Below are 16,662 nucleotides of genomic sequence, written 5' to 3' on the forward strand. Positions count from 1 at the left end.
TATACAGATAGGTGTTGATCTGCTACGGCGTTACTAACCGACACATCAAGATCAGAGTACTTCAGCCTTTCTACTCCCTGCAGCAGCCTCTCTGCCGCCCCCCTCCCACAGGACTGTTAGCTGCTCTGTGAGGAGAATTATCAATTGCAATCGTGTTTTGGGCTGTTAATTCGTGTGAAGGTATGATTTTTGTATCATTTTTTGCGATAGCCATTCTCTCATTGTGTGCACAAAAATATGGCAGCTTGGACAGATCTTTGTTATCTGGCTGACTGTCAACTGTCAATATCCCTTTAACTTTTGTTGTTGTTTTTTTTCCATCAGAAAGACACAGAAGAAACGTCTTTCTAGTATTATTGAGTATTCCGCTAGAAATAATGGAGAGCACACTGTGCAAAATTAAAGATCCCTTTATTTTTGTAATTAAAATAAAATCTATAATAGCAGGCTCTGGAATCAACTGAACACACGTACTGTTAACATGTAGTGAGGATGCAAGAAAGGGTAGCGGTATTCCATTTAAGTTACAGAAAAAATAGATGTAGTTAGATGCATTAAAAAAGAGGATTACTAACAAGATTACAATTACAACAAACATCGCTCTTTACTCTGTACTGTTTCAGAACACACACACTCATTAAGATTAAACAGAAGCCAGCTGTACTGATTTTAGTTATGTATGTTTGACATTCAGGTAACCCAAATCTATTGCAAAATAATCAGGTTAGATTACTTTAAAACTGTGATACTTGGATGATGTTACTAACTAAATCTTTTAACGGGTAATTAGTACCTGTTTGGAAATACATTTCTAAGGTAACCCCTCCCAACCCTGCATAAAAGTATCAATGAAAGTTGTTGAAACAACAGGATTTTTGCTACGTCTTGCAGCAGGAGAAACCGAACCCTTCTTCACTGGCGACTCACGGCACAGAGCTTATGAGGTGAAGGGCTGACGGTGAAGCCCACAGCGGGTGTGAGATCCAGGTCATCCTCCATGACTCCGGGTGGAGGAGTGAAACGAAAGCGCTGGAGGAGGGAGGTGAAGAAGAGAAAGAGCTCCATCCTGGCCAGACTTTCTCCGAGACACGCCCTGCGACCTGCAGAGAAGGGCATGAAGGCGTCTCTCCTGATGAATTTGCCATCCTTGTCCAGGAAGTGTGACGGGTTGAAGGTGTGCGGGCTCTCCCACTCGCTCTCATCATACAGGACGGAAGTCAGAAGAGGAAACACAGTCGTCCCCTGTAGGCAAAAGACAAGAGCAGCTATATCTCTGAAAACTCGAGATGAAAATTTGAAGTATTCCCAGATTCTGAAGCGCCCAACCTTTTTGATAAAGTAGCCCTGGAAGGTGACGTCCCGGCTGGTTTTATGAGGAATGGCCATTGGAACAATGTTGGCCAGTCTCTGGATCTCATGGATGACGGCCTCGACGTACGGCAGATTCTTCCTGTCATCTACCTGGACGTGACGGCTCCCTACCACCCTGCTAAGCTCCTCTTGAACCTGGTCTGAACACACAAAACCAATAGATTCAAACTGTCTGCATTCATTCTAACAAGGTTAAGAGTCAAGGCAGCTCTGTGAAGCTGCTCTTTGGCACAGTTTTAGCTTTGAGCTAAATGCTGATGTCGGCATAACCCTCACACTTGTTCACATCGACCGACATGGCGAAGTTGAGCAGGTTTACCTTGTTCATCACTTTAGTTTAGCATGCTAATATGCCGATTATCACCAAACACAAGCTGTTGGGATGGTCTTATGCTGGTATTTAACCCTAATCCAACTCCTTGAAACATTCAAAAACGTAGTCGTATGGCGTAGTCGAAAGATATAGGAACGGTCCATTTTTAAAATAGCACTGAAAATTGAGTTTGTCAGTAACTTAGTATCTTCTAGGCAGAAACATGGATAAAAATAAAATGGAACCAATCCAGTTTTTAGTCTGAGACGCTAATGGATGTTATTTTCTCCATAACCAAACCAAGACTGACCTCTCCAGGCCAAGATGGCTCCATTTGCCTCTCCCCTGCGAGTATTTACTTATGCCATCACATTGGTCATTGATCAATTTTCAAGGCAAAGGTTAAAAGATAAAGTCGTGGCAATCCAAAAGCTGTTGAAACATTTCAATGTATACCACACGTCAATATCACGGTTGTGCAAGAGGAGAGGGGAAACCATAAATGAACAAGCCTCCTCTCTCATCTCACCCTGTATATGAGGATTTTTGGCCATGAGCAGCAAACCCCATCTCAGTGTCGCTGCTGTAGTGTCAGTACCAGCTCCAAACAGGTTGGTCACTGTGTATATCAAGTTCATTTCATTGAAGACAGAAGATTCCTATGGGAAAGAACAATGACATATAATAAAATAGACAATGTGCAACATTGTTGTTGATGCCGGAGCTGAGAAACACAAAAGATCAAAAGTCTTACCTCTTCTTTCTGCTGCCGAATCAAAAAACAGTCCACAAGTCCTCTGCACATGTTAGGGTTCAGCGTCTCTTTCAGATGCTTGATTAAATCTTTGACATCTTTGACAGTCTTGTCACGATTACTTAACATTTGCTGCCGATTTTTGATCCAGCTGACCAGCCAGGGACACATATTGTAAACCTGCAAGAAACGCCAGCAAAAAAAACAACAGAGATTATGGAGGACAGTACCTCTGATATATTCAGTGTTTCTCATCACATGAGTGGTTACTATCAGATTGATTTGTTTGTCAAACTCTAAGGGATGGCGGGCATGATGAGGAAGGATACAGCAGCAATAGACAGTAACTTGTAACTTGTAAGTAACTTGTGCTGAAGAAAGTTTTCAGCCCTTCAGGAGTTGTTGTGGTGAGGTCAGTTATTGAGGTCCATTAGATTTATAAGGGAGGTAGATCCCTGTGTCTTCTGCATAGTAGTGAAAAGATTTGTGGCCTCTCTAGCACAGAAGATCGAACCTGAGAAAGATGAGTTGCTATAAAGAGGACCATCATTGAAACTGAGTAAAAACGGGACCAGACTTCCACACTTAGACCAAGCTGTTACAGCTAAATGTTTTTTAGCCGGGCACTTGCACCCAGGAGACTGAGGCTCGTGTGCTGTTCGAAGCATATTGTGATTGTTTTACCACAAAGTTTACTTTGTTTTTATTTGAGGCAACAACAGCACTTAGTGAGGTTTTTGAAAAGTTCATGGTTTGGCTCTTAGAATGGACCCTGCATATTTTTCAGGTCTTTCTTCTGCGATGCAAAGCTATGATAAAAATTGGATGATGATCCAATACGGCTGTATCGGACTGTGCACGCCCAGTGAAATTAGTCAGTTACTATTAAATTATCATGGGTGGTATCCTCCTGAAAGCAACATTTGACTCATCATCAGCAGACCCTCAACATCAACCATTCCACCCTTCTCTCCCGCTGTTTTCAACATCACTGCATTCTCCTGGACGTCTCTAGCAGATATCAGTTCATTAGCCACAGCAACTGCAAATCCTTACCTGCTTCCCTCTCCGAAGGTCTTCCCCAAGGTTCAGTTCTTGGCCCCCTCCAAAGCAATCACCTCTACCACTCAGTCTACTCTGGAAATAAAGTCCTGGATCCAAACCAACTTCCTCAATTTGAACATTGACAAATTTACTTTTTTTTCCAGACTGCGTGCCTTCCCCTAGCACACTTTCACCAACATCCTCTAGTCTGCTGATGCCAACCTCCCCATTTAGGACTAAACACCGGTCCTGGAGGACAGGGTCATCTTTATTCCAGGTCCCACCTTTGCTTCCCAAGAGACTGTTTCTCTTACTCATTATTTTTATTATCATTCTTGTTCTTCCTCTTCTTATTATAATAATTGGCACCAATTCAGAGACCAAATAATTTAAAGTTTACCTGGATCTGTGCTGAGCCAGCCATGCGTATGCTCTCGTTGGCTCTTGCCACCAGGTTTTTGAATCTTGGGTCACTGTATTCAAACCTACTTCCATACACAATGGCAGAGATGATATTGGATGTTGCATAGTTGACCGGACATGTCGTATCAAATGGATTCCCTGTAACGTGGTAGTGACAACTTATTAAAGTATAAAGACTACAGCACGAGAAAGTGCAAATGTTGAAAATCTAATCATGGCTATGAAAATATTTATTGATAGTAAAAAAGTTTGATTATTTGAGCACAGCCTGTGTCCTGATTTTGAAAATAGCAGACTATCTGGAGGAAAGCTCAACAAGCATCATGACCAGACACTGAAGTCATCCGCAATGTTTGTATATCAGAACATCTTATCATGCCTTTTCACTCCATATACTGACTGCATACCTTTATGCTCTTCAAACATTTGGATCAGATGGCGGCATTCCTCCAAGATTTTATCCTCAGCCATTCTTTTGCCCATCCCGAAGTCTCTCAGGGTGGTGAGGGCAAAACGTCTCATCTCCTTCCACACTTCTCCATTTGCAAACAAGATCCCTATCAAACATGAGATGTGAGTGAAATTCAATCTGTGCTTGCACTGCATTGATAACTGTGCTAATCAGTGAGTCAGAAGACAACAAAGCAAACAAAGAAGTGACAGACTCAACACTGGAACGTATGATAACTAGTTGTATGCCTCCGCGCACATGTCAGATTGCTGTCCACACAGATCTCAACGCACAGGAATAAAAAGAGTGTTATATCAAAGAGATGTCAATTACAACGTTATTCGTGTTATAACTCTTTACATTATTTTGCTTTGTGCTAATATGTGAAATTAATGTAAAAGAAGAGCATACCATGACCTTCATTAATGTCATAAAATATAGGGGCGATGTCTCTCTCTCCAAACTCTTCCGCATTGCTGACCAGAGCCTCTTTTACAGCCTTGTATCCAGCCAGGACCACCACTTTATTGGTTCCAAAGTGCACCGTAAAGACGGACCCATATTTCTTTGAGAGCTGGAGAGAGACAAAACATTTTGCTGAATATGTCCGAGATAGATCGCCATGTTTACAAAATGGTGTTGCTGTGCGTTGGGAGTGCTAAAGTTACCTTGCAGAGGGTTTTGTAGGGTCTCTTGAGATCAAGCTGCATCAGGTTACCAAGCAGGGGAAGAGGCCAAGGTCCTGGAGGCTCCTCCATTTTCTGGCTGATGAAACCATTGGAAAGAAGATGGATGATGAGCAGGAGAACAACAGTCCCCAACAGAGTAGTGGGAGTGGAGAAGAGAAAGATGACAAAATCCTCCAAAAGAGACATCTTTGCTGCTGTTGACGGCGGTATCTGACTGAGCTTCGCTACTAGTTCATTATGTACCTACTTAGACAGCAAAACCTGGAATGTGCTCCTGGCTGGGTTACAGGGTTACTAATTGTCTCCCTGGGCCCCACTGGGCCCCTTTGAGAGCTATGTCACATGAGTGGGGCAAGTCACGTTGGAACACGAAGACTCATCTAACAGGTCTTACTTGTCATTTTGTTAAGTACACCTTAATGCGATAGCATCTCCGATTCCAGGTACAGATAATTATAGGTTAAAATGTAGGTCACCTGCATCGGTCATAACAGTCGTTTGACGTCTTCATTGTTGTACATATATTTACCAGCGGTTGCAGACCTTTTTGGCTCGTTAATATAGTGAATGTCTGTAGAGCTCAACATGAAGGCTTGTCCTGGAAATGTCGCCCCACAGGACAAGTTTAAGGTCATCAACAGAATAATACTTTGTGCCTTAACCAGTCAGGAGTTGATCCAAGGAGAGTAGGAACCGCTCACAGTTTAACTGTCCGACGAATGAATGTTTCACTGCTTATTTTTTGTCGTCTTTCAGTTCAGATTTTTTTCAGTGCCAAAATGTATTGTCACTGTAACAATAACATTTTGTGTTTTACAAACAATAGAGTGTAAAGGTCGGAAAAATTAATAACAATTTGTTATGAATGTTTTTGGGGATATTTGATTTGAGTTTAGAATCAATGCAGAGCTTCATAAACCTTAATATTACAAGCTGATTGATCTGTTTGTCAAATACATTTAAAAAAGAATGTTATTATTATTATCTTTATTATTATTATTAACCCTAAGCTCAATACATTTTGTTGGCCATGACTACTGCAGGCGGAGCCCCTCATACACGCTGGAAAAGAGAAAAGACTGAATCTAATAAATAATGAAACAAAAACAACATGTCAAATGTATCTTATGCTTTATATTTATTTATTGTCTCTATGCAGAGCTGACACCCTAACCTATGCAAGTGGCCTAAGGATCATTTATACATGAGCGCTGGCACGTTGCTGGCAATGGTGAGCAGATTACCAGCTGTTCTTCCCCCTTTAAACACACAGACTCCTTCCACTCACTTGTTATTTTCTTTGTGTGAACTTATTACAAAAGTACTAGGTTATGCGTTGGAAAAGATGGTTTGAGTTAAAGATCAAATATTCTAACATTAAACATTCACATTACAATGTTATAAATGACTAGGACATTATCCCAGATGTTTCCAACAATGTTCAAACCTAGCAAATGCCTAATTTTATTCTAGGCAACAGTTAGCTTCATGTGATGTATAGCCTGTCGCTGCTGATGGAATAGAGAAGTCGTTGAATGAGACTAAACCTAATGGGAATAAAACTCAATTTTACAATTTTGATAAAAAAGTCTGACAACAGAAAATGTCAGAAAATCCACTTTTTAATCCCAAAAGTTCAAACGCAACCTCTGAGCTTTCCTCTTGTCAGTAAACATGAGCAGAAGCCAGTTCGATTCGAGGTCTTTGTCAAACACATTACTAGAATGAATACAAGAGTTCTGTTGGGTGAAAAGTGATACCTGTAGGTATACATGCTCTTGAATAAGATTCCATTCCAACATTATCATATCATTATTACTAGTCATTGTAACAGTAGTAGTAAACCAAACTGGTCAAATGCAGGTAAGGACTCTGTTGTCCTATGTATGGGTAAGTAAATCTGGGTCCAACTAAAATTAGGCAACAAGCATATGAACATGAGTCATTTCCATTACAATACAAAAAAATATTTATATGGTACATCGTGGATGCAGTTTGATTTGTTGTGTTAAAAGCAACATAGCATGTTCCATTCCCCCCCAATTTTTAATTCTTGCACACAAGATTAGCTTTGCATGATCGGCAGTTCGCAAAATGTTATGCATCGTATACTATTACATTTACCTCATTGCACACATCTGTACTTGCACTTTACTACTCTAGCTGCAGCTCTCCCGATCAGTGGCGACTGATGGCGCACAGTTGATGAGGCGTGGGGGTGAGGGTGAAGCCCACAACTGGTGTGAGATCCAGGTCACCCTCTGTGACTCCAGGTGGAGGAGTGAAACGAAAGCGCTGGAGGAGGGAGGTGAAGAAGAGAAAGAGCTCCATCCTGGCCAGACTTTCTCCGAGACACGCCCTGCGACCTGCAAGAACAAAACAAGTTGCAAAATTGGGACAGTGTCTTCAGAATTGTTAAACATCTACAGAGTACAAGCTAATTAAGCTGTTTTACCAGCTGAAAAGGGCATGAAGGCGTCTCTCCTGATGAATTTGCCATCCTCGTCCAGGAAGTGTGACGGGTTGAAGGTGTGCGGGCTCTCCCACTCGCTCTCATCATACAGGACGGAAGTCAGGAGAGGAAACACAGTCGTCCCCTGTAGGCGAAGGAAGAAAGTGGAGTATATCGTGTGAAGTCTCTGAACCAAAGCACTGATCTCAAGTGTTTTCAGAGAGGCACAGCAAATGTCTAGATTTGGACTGACATGGGCAACTGACCCCTTTGATAAGGTAACCCTGGAAGGTGACGTCTCTGCTGGTTTTGTGAGGAATAGCCATGGGGGCGATGTTGGCCAGCCTTTGTGACTCGTGGATCACAGCGTCAGTGAAGGGCATGTTCCTCCTGTCCTCTACTCGGATCTGACGGCCTCCCACCACCCTGCTCAGCTCCTCCTGGACCTGGTCTGAAAGCATGCGAAACAGGCGATAAATCTGGTGAATACGAGATGCAACTTTAACTCAAGTTTCATGTGAGAAGTGCCAAATTGGACGACGATGCAGATGTATTTTTTGCACCTTGAAAATGAGGATACTTGGCCATGAGCAGCAGACACCACTGGAGCGTACTTCCTGTGGTGTCAGTTCCAGCTGCAAACAGATTCATCACGCTGTAGAGCAGGTTGTCATCTTGATAGAGTGAATCCTTGATTTCAGACTCCTAGTATAAAATGCAAAAATGATGGATTAAACTTAATCATTTAAAGCCAAGGAGGGAATTCACTGCAGCCGGGACACCTCACCTCCAGATCATGCCTACGGGTCAGGAATGCATCAACGAAGCATCGACACATCTCCGGGTTCAGGGTCTCCTTCAGACCTGCGATGAGGCTTCTTAAGTCCTGCTTGTTTCCCTCCACGTTCTTCATTATATCCCTCCAGTTTTTAAGAAAAGGGCGCAGCCAGGGAAACATGTTGTATAACTGTAATGGAGTAATAATAACAGCATACAATAACTGTTATTTTGGGGTTCAGTATCTTGCTCAAGGATACTTCGACATGCAGCTCAGTTCTGCTCCAGGGGAGCCAGAATTCGAACCAGTGACCTTCTGATCGCTAGGTGACCTGCTCTAACTGCTGAGCTACAGCCGCCCCTAAAACAACAAAACAAAAACAAAAAATATCAACAGAATGTTTAAAATAGCAATTTTGTAATTATTTGTATTGTGTTGCAGAGATATCTAGCGTAGTTAGCATGCTAACCAGCTAGCCCTGGCCCGTCCTGCACTACAGCTCCTGTGCTAGCGGTGGAAACACTAACTAACACTCCCCTGATCCCTGAGCACCCAGTCTGAACCACTAGCTGCATGGCTAACTGAGCTAATGAGCTAAAGGCAGCTACAGTTAGCAGCAGTTTGTGGTTTCTCTGGTGATATGCTACCCTTTTTTGGAGCATGAATTTTACAGGTGACCAGTTCTTACATATTGCAACATTTTACTTAATATTTCTGCAACTACAAGGACAAAATACTTGATCTCTTGAGTATTATAGTGGTAGACGTATTGACAGGTACCAGGATAGAAGCTGATCCTGTCAGACGGATGGTCTCGTGGTCTCTCTCCACCATGGCTTGGAAGAGAGGGTCTTTGTATTCGAACCTCTTTCCGAACATGATGGCTGATATGATATTAGAAGATGCATAGTTGATTGCCTGGGTGTTGTTGAAAGCTTTACCTGAGGGGGAAAAAAAAGAGTTAAGGACATGAGTTAGATAGAGACTGTAAGGTATCGCTATGGTCCGCTCTCATGGAGACAATGTTACCTTCATATTGTTCAAATTGTTCAATCAGGTAGTGACATTCCTCAATTATTTTCCCTTCAGTAATCCTTTTGCCCATCCCAAAGTCTCTCAGCGTGGTGAGAGCAAAACGCCTCATTTCTTTCCATGTGTCACCATTGGAAAAAATGATGCCTGGAAACAAAAGTGGCGGCGTGTTTAGACAAGAACAAAAGCAAGGTAGAGACAAAAAAACCCTGACAACTCTTAAGACGTTTTCTCACCATGTCCTTGGTTGAAATCATAGAATATGGGAGTAACCTCCCTGTCTCCAAACTCTTCAGCATGGTTGACCAGAGCCTGTTTGACTGTCCTGTGTCCTGCCAGCACCACCACCTTCTTCAGTCCAAAGTAGACTGTGAACACTGGTCCATAAATTTTGGACAGCTACAAAGATGGAGGAAGGTGAATGTCAGACTCTCATTCTAAGATAATAAATGAAATGTATTGACTCTTACTCTAAGTACTACAATTACCAAAATACTAGTTAAACTGTCTTCTATCAAAGAACAACAACTTGTTTTCTGACCTCACAAAGACATCTGTCGAGCCTCTTGAGATCCACCTGAAGCAGGTTACCAAGCAGGGGGAGAGGTTTTGGTCCTGGAGGCTCCCGTCTCTCATCATAGGAGCTGAAGCTGGAGTGAAGAAGATGCAAGACCAGCAGGCCCACAATGGCCACCAGCAGGGTGACTGAGATGGCAGACTGGAGAATTTCTTCAAACATGATACTACAGTCACCTCGGAACCAAACAAATGTTTTTGCTGAACAGCTGTCCCTGACGGCCAGTTTTAAAGGGCATCTCATTAAACAGAGTGTTTGTTTGCAGACTGCAGTCCCGCCTTCTTTCAAGGAACTTCACCAATCCAATGAAACCTTCTAAGACCAGGTTCAGGTTCATTTGGGGTTTATATTGCACCAATAACAGCTGACCTACTAGCAGGCAGAAACCACATAAACCAGTTTTGCTGCATGTCAAAGACAGAGCTGTGTACCTAGATTACAGCTGGGGGTAAACTGACACCTAAATACCAAACCTTTTGTCTTGATCCTGGGTTTTATTTTTTTCATTTCCAATTTTATTTTGAAACCGTGCCCTTATGTGTCTCTTCTTGCCTTTTAGATTCTCCTGTGTGATTTTCGCTGTCTGTGTTTTTCCCTTCGTTACCTCACCTGTCCTTTTCCCTCCTCGCTCACCTCACCTGCTCCTGATCCCCTTGTTAGTGTCCCTGTGTTTATGGCCTTTGTCTCCCTCATGTGTTTGTCAGTTTGTTCCATCATCCGTCAGCATTCTAGTGTTTCCTCCGGTCCCTCTTCCTGTGTCTCCCCCATTGGTAGGTTTGAATTTTGACTTCTTGTTTTTCGTTTGATTTGACCTTTGCTTTTTCTGTTGCACTTTGTTTAAGCCTTTTAGTTGCTTTGTTGTTGTACTCGAGATTCTTTTTTTATTTCTCATTCTCCTGGATTTTGCACTTTTCAGCTTTTGTTAAATAATGCTCGCTTTTTGCTTTCCCCATCCTGCCTCCCATGTATGTGTCTGCATTTGGGTCCTCAACTAGTTTCCCCCCTTAAATTATAACATCTTTAAATATCATCAGTAGATGTAGTAGTAGTAGTAGTGGTAGTGGTGGTAGTAGTGGTAGTAGTGGTAGTAATAGTATTAATACATCAAAGTGATCCAAATTCATTCATGAAGTATGATTGAAATATCTTTTGCTTTTGGATTTTGCCTTTTTTGTGAGTATTAAATTATTCATTATAACCTTAAGATGCTGACCCTGCTGCTGCTGTTTTAACTGTGTTGTAATTGCTGAATCACTGTTTGTGTATCATGTCTTGTCTTTATACTGTGTATGTCCTTTTTTTTTTTAAGCCTGCCTCAGGCCCCTTTGGAATGACTAAAGTTTTTTTGTATTGACTTGAAGATCTCTCAGTAATATAATGGCATAATGTCATAATAAAGTAGCCTCTTTATGGCGCCCCCTCCCTAAAAGCCCACGTTCTTCTGACTGGACAATCTTCTGGGAGCCTGTGTACATTTAAGTAACTGAAGTAGATGATCGACAGACTGACTGAACACAAGTTCAACAGATCATCGCCCAAATGGAAAAAGACTTTGGAAATCTTATATCGGTGTAGTCTGTAGACCGGGCTTTATTGATCACAGGCATTGCTTTGACATTTAACTCTTTACACACATTTCTGTACTTGCACTTTACTACTGAAGCTGCAGCTCTCCCGATCAGTGGCGACACAGTTGATGAGGCGTGGGGGTGAGGGTGAAAAAATGATGCCTGGAAACAAAAGTGGCGGCGTGTTTAGACAAGAACAACAGCAAAGTAGAGACAAAAAAACCTGACAACTCTTAAGACGTTTTCTCACCATGTCCTTGGTTGAAATCATAGAGTATGGGAGTAACCTCCCTGTCTCCAAACTCTTCAGCATGGTTGACCAGAGCTTTTTTGAGAGTCTTCAATTCTTTATTACTACCTTGAGACTTTGACCCTCTTGCTGCTGTGTGAAATGCGTAAGTGCTGAGTCACTTCCATGTTCCCTGTTGTTCGTGTTTATATGGGTCTTCTTGGTAGTTGCCCACATCAACTGTGACAGAATAGGGATTTTAAATTGGCTGCATAGTAAGCTTTTAATGTCTTGTAGCAGCCAGCGGTGAAATAATTATAATCAATGTAATGACTTTCAATAACTCAATCATCTTTTTATTCTTCATTCTTCATCATCATCATAAAACAATGACACAGTGTACCAAATGCAAATGAATGTCAGTTGCACGTCAATCTATTTCTTTAATAATTATTTGAGTAAAAAATACAAAGTACTATCAAAGTATACAAATGAGTATCATACACAGGAGCACTGTGTCATTTTGGGGAGGAAATTCTGATCAGAAGAGGATTTTCCAGACTGATTTTTTTTTTTTTGTATGGCTAAACAAACTAAATAAATAAACTGTCTTTGTTTTGATGATTGAATAAATTTGATAAACATACTGAACTTAAAGGAAAATGCAGTTCCATGCTGTTTCACTTTGTTTATATGTGGCGGACCCTGCCACCTTCCTAGCTTCAAACAGTGTTCTGTTGACTTCATTTTCCCCCGAGAACAGCTCACTTATTCACTTAAGGAGAGAATAAATATGTTTTTGAATTTGTATTATGATCTCATCGGTACTGTAACTTAATTTATTCTCCAAAACTACATAGTGCCCCTTTTTAATAAGAGAAAAATATCTATACTATATATCATATATATCACACAACTGAAGACTTGATTCTCAGCCATTATGTTACTTGATGTCCAGCTTTTAACAGGCGTGGAGCAGCAGGATGACAAGATCGTCTGATAAATGGCGCCACTTTGTGGTTGAAAGTGACTTCGTAGGGCGAAATATTCCACACCATGCATTATTTTTCTTATTTATGTGACCTGTTCTCACATCAATAAAGTCATATAAACAAATCATCTTCTTCTGAAATAATAGAATACAAACATCCACTCTTGTTTATACATCAGCACTGACAAAAGAGAAAAGCTGGCAGGCAGCAGGTCTAAGATCTCTGCGGCCCTCTCCTCCTCGCTCTGATCAGCGTCGGCCCCCTGATGATCCCCCTGACCGGAGCCCTCATCTGTGCTCGCAATGGAGACCTCAGACCAATGCTGGGCGGGAACCTCTGCACAGGCCGCTGAGGCAGAGCGAACCTGCCAGCCTTGAGGTCGTCCACAAAACCCTCCACGCTGTCGAACTTGGACGTGAGCTTTCCCAGCTCATCTTTCAGGGTGTTGAACTGCCTGTAGAGGTCACCGAGGGCATCTGACAGGGGCTGGATCCTGGGTGGACACGTGCAAAGTGATTTGGGAAAGTTCAAACTAGTAAATTATTTCCGTCGAAAGAGCTTTGGCTCTCCGTTACATTTCCGCAAGATCACATGTACAAGGAACATTGTTTATTGGCAAAAAAAAACGCAACCAAGAGGAGAGCCAAGTCGACTTTGCAATGCGAACATGAAAGTCTCAACGTGCTGTTAAGAAGGAACAGGCCCATCATCTGCAGGAAACATCAGGATAACAGACACAGCAACTGAATCTCCTCAACACGATTAAAAATAGATGATTTTTGGCCCAAGTTTGTAAAAATAACACCGAGCCCTCTGTCAAAATTAAATGTTTAAACTTTAAACATGCTCTCAATTGTTTGTATCACAGTCGCTAAGAGAAAAGGTCCGTGACTCTGTAGTAATATCTGCCAGAAGACACTGATTTCATTCAGGAACGTTTCCCGTCTTCTCCTGGCACATCCGCCCGAGTGAGGTCAGATTTAAAAGTCGAGTGAACCAGAACAATCCCCGGATCACATCACAAGCTGGTCATGTGCAGAGCAAAGGAAGTTACATAATATCTAATTCTTATATGACTGTGAGTGAACGATAAAAATATTCGCTGACGTCACTCGCTGCTGTTATTCTCCTCGCTCTCTTACTCAACAGCTTGACTCTGTTTTTCTTGTTCTTGCTTCAGTTACAAGTTACAGTCAGAAGTCAAGTGCGACCCACCTGTTGTACTCAGGGAGGACAGAGGCGTGGTCATTGATCAGCAGGTCTTTCACCTGGGTTACAATTGCATATTTCCAGTTGTCCAGCACCTGGGTCAGGTTGGAGCAAGTCTTTCCGTTGGCATCTTCTGCTGAAGACAGAAATGTACATTTATAGGTGCATGCAGCCTTTAATCTAACTTGAACAAGTTCTTATTTGAGTGCTTTTAAACTGAGACTTAATTCATAATTGCGGAAAGACCATGTCGTCCCTGACCTTTAGGGTCCCAGCGTGAAGTCTCCTGTTTCCATTTCTGAGCGCTGCATGTCACGGCTATGCAGAGAAGGACCAGAATCCCCTTCATCTTCATCTTCTTCACCTGACCAGAGCAGAAAAAATAGATCTAAAAAACAAAACAAAACAAAAAAAAACTGAGGGTGCTGCTGAGACACAAGTGTACAGAAAAGTGATGCCAGGAAAGTTTCGCACACGTTCACTCAAAGAAAACTTCTTACACCGTGGCAAAAAAAAATCCACTTACATTCCAATTCCGCTTAATATATTCAATAATCTGCACATGTACCAGTGTGTTACGTTAACGTTTGTCTCTGGACTTGCAACATTTTTGCGTATTCCTGTAGATACTCCAAAACATCTTAAATTTAAAATGTCCCATTGTACAAACTGTATATTGTTTCAATTAGACTCAATGTGGCAATCCAGCATTTAATATAATACTTACATTTGACCAAAAACTTTAATAATACTGTGAACTTTTGCACATTCCCTCAATAATATGTTTGCATGTTTCTGTACATTCAGCACAACTCTTTTATTTAATAGGTCACATTATAAATACTCGCTGTTGTTTCTATCACTTTAATACTTTTACTACTTTTAATTCTTTATTTTCAGTCTTATTCTTCTATTGACTTAAAGAACTGCTCTTTTCTTTCCTATTTCTTTTCCTAGTATCATCTTTTTTGCCAAGCCAAAACAATTCCTTGTGTTAAAAAAAAAAGTTCTTGGCAATAAACACAAATCTAATTCTTCATTTATTTTACTGGGATAACAAGATTTTGTCCCTCATTTCTCATATAAGACATGCGTGCTTATATCCGGAGGAAATTGCATTTTCACTTCTAGCTTCATGCTGCGTCTCTGTCCTGTAGATGAATCACTCTACAAAGTAATATAATGAGTTTTAATACCTGTGAAGTGATGCCAGAAGTCTTTCCAGGTGAATAAAGCAGCACACGCTCTGCACTACGATCCTTCAGCAGTGACACACTGAGGAAAACATGACCTGGCCGGCACCCTCTTATAACTGCCTCCCCAATCTGCCCGGGCTGTCCCCCCCACACCCTCCCCCACCTGCTCCCACCCGCTCCCACCCACTCCTGTGATGCAGCAGTAACACACTCTGCTGCACGCACAGACACACTGAGGGCAAATCTCCCCAAACACATGCAGACGCGCATGCTTTCCGCTCCGATTTGTGTCCTGCAGTAGTTGCATCTACAATAATGATTAATGACCCACAGAGGCTGAATGGGAGGTCCTGATAATCCCCCTATCTGCTCCCTCCATCCCCCACATCTGGGGGCGGTGGAGGGCAACTGCACTCCCTGTGGGCTCTGATCCAGAGGAGGTGTTTGATGTAGCCATGTGGCTCCAGCATAGCATTCTTACTGCCGACTGTAATACAATCTGCTCAACATCTGGGCTCCGACAGGCCCAGCCAGTCACTTTAACTGTCAGGAGTGATGAAGCTGAATATAAGCAAGTGGAAAACACACTTTAAATGTACATCATTTTAATGAAAGAGACATATTTAGCAATGCAACCTACACAATCATGGATATGCTGAACCTTTACATTTTTTTATGTTGTAACTTTATGTTTTTTAGGTTCAATGTTCCACGATGGTCAGGCACAAAAAACACTCGATAGTGTTGGGACAAGATTGTGTTTTGGCATAATAATACTTAGTTCTGTTGACACAAACACAGCTGTAAAACTATGATATGTTAAAAATATCAAATGCTGAGATGCTTGCCTCTGTTTTAAAACACAATCTGAAGAGATGGTCCCTAGACGGCTGCCTCTGCTGCCCAACAGCTCAGATAAATCCAATCTGAACATGACATGTATGTATAACAGTCAAATTTTGAGCATTGCTGAGGTTTGCAGGAAGGTTAAATGCCAATCTTGTATATTCTGGTGACTGGGTGCATTTTGGCCAGTGGTGGATGCAGGATGTTTGAGGGGGCAGGGGCGAAACACTAAAAAAAGGCACCAGGGTGCAGAAAGGGCACTGGAGGGGCTTTATTATGTTTTATCTACCTACTATTGTGTGGTAATTAGAAAAACACACATCCTCTAAGTCATTTCATCACTCCTACAACACAGACCTCTCTAACTCGAATAAGCTGCTGTATGATTTACAAAATCACTTGACTAAGTTTGACAATAATCCGCCCTCGATGATAAAACTGCTGATGGAGGGTGAAGCAACACATCTTCTTTCATTTTATTCCCGAAACAGATTTCTTCAGTCTTCTTCTTAAATCTATAATCCTGGACGGCTTTGGGAAGTGCAAATGCAGCTGGACGCCGAAGAAAGATGCATATCGCCGAAGTAAATTTTCCTTCATTTTGAAATACCGGGCAAAAGGAGCACTTTTTCCCTGTCATCTCCGAAATGAAATACCTTTTGTCGCAAGGACTTCCAGCACCGATCTCCTCCAGACCATCTCCTTCTTCCTTAATACTGCTGCATCCTGTGCTGATGT

At 41.9% G+C, this 16,662-nt stretch overlaps 1 protein-coding gene and 1 pseudogene across 1 annotated transcript; both read right to left on the minus strand.

The window, feature by feature from the left end:
- Window positions 1-912: 912 nt before the first annotated feature.
- Window positions 913-11,310, minus strand: LOC119013793 (annotated as a pseudogene).
- A 146-nt stretch (window positions 11,311-11,456) lies between these two features.
- Window positions 11,457-15,193, minus strand: si:dkey-282h22.5 (uncharacterized protein LOC107988040 homolog). The gene is made up of 4 exons (XM_037088615.1): window positions 15,079-15,193; window positions 14,144-14,246; window positions 13,889-14,018; window positions 11,457-13,166 (listed from the first exon to the last, which is right to left on the minus strand). The coding sequence occupies exons 2-4, from the start codon at window positions 14,235-14,237 to the stop codon at window positions 12,887-12,889; spliced, it is 504 nt and encodes a 167-aa protein (XP_036944510.1). The 5' UTR covers window positions 14,238-14,246; window positions 15,079-15,193; the 3' UTR covers window positions 11,457-12,886.
- Between the last annotated feature and the right edge of the window lie 1,469 nt (window positions 15,194-16,662).

This window comes from Acanthopagrus latus, chromosome 23 (genome assembly GCF_904848185.1).
Source record: "Acanthopagrus latus isolate v.2019 chromosome 23, fAcaLat1.1, whole genome shotgun sequence".
Taxonomy (NCBI): domain Eukaryota; kingdom Metazoa; phylum Chordata; class Actinopteri; order Spariformes; family Sparidae; genus Acanthopagrus; species Acanthopagrus latus.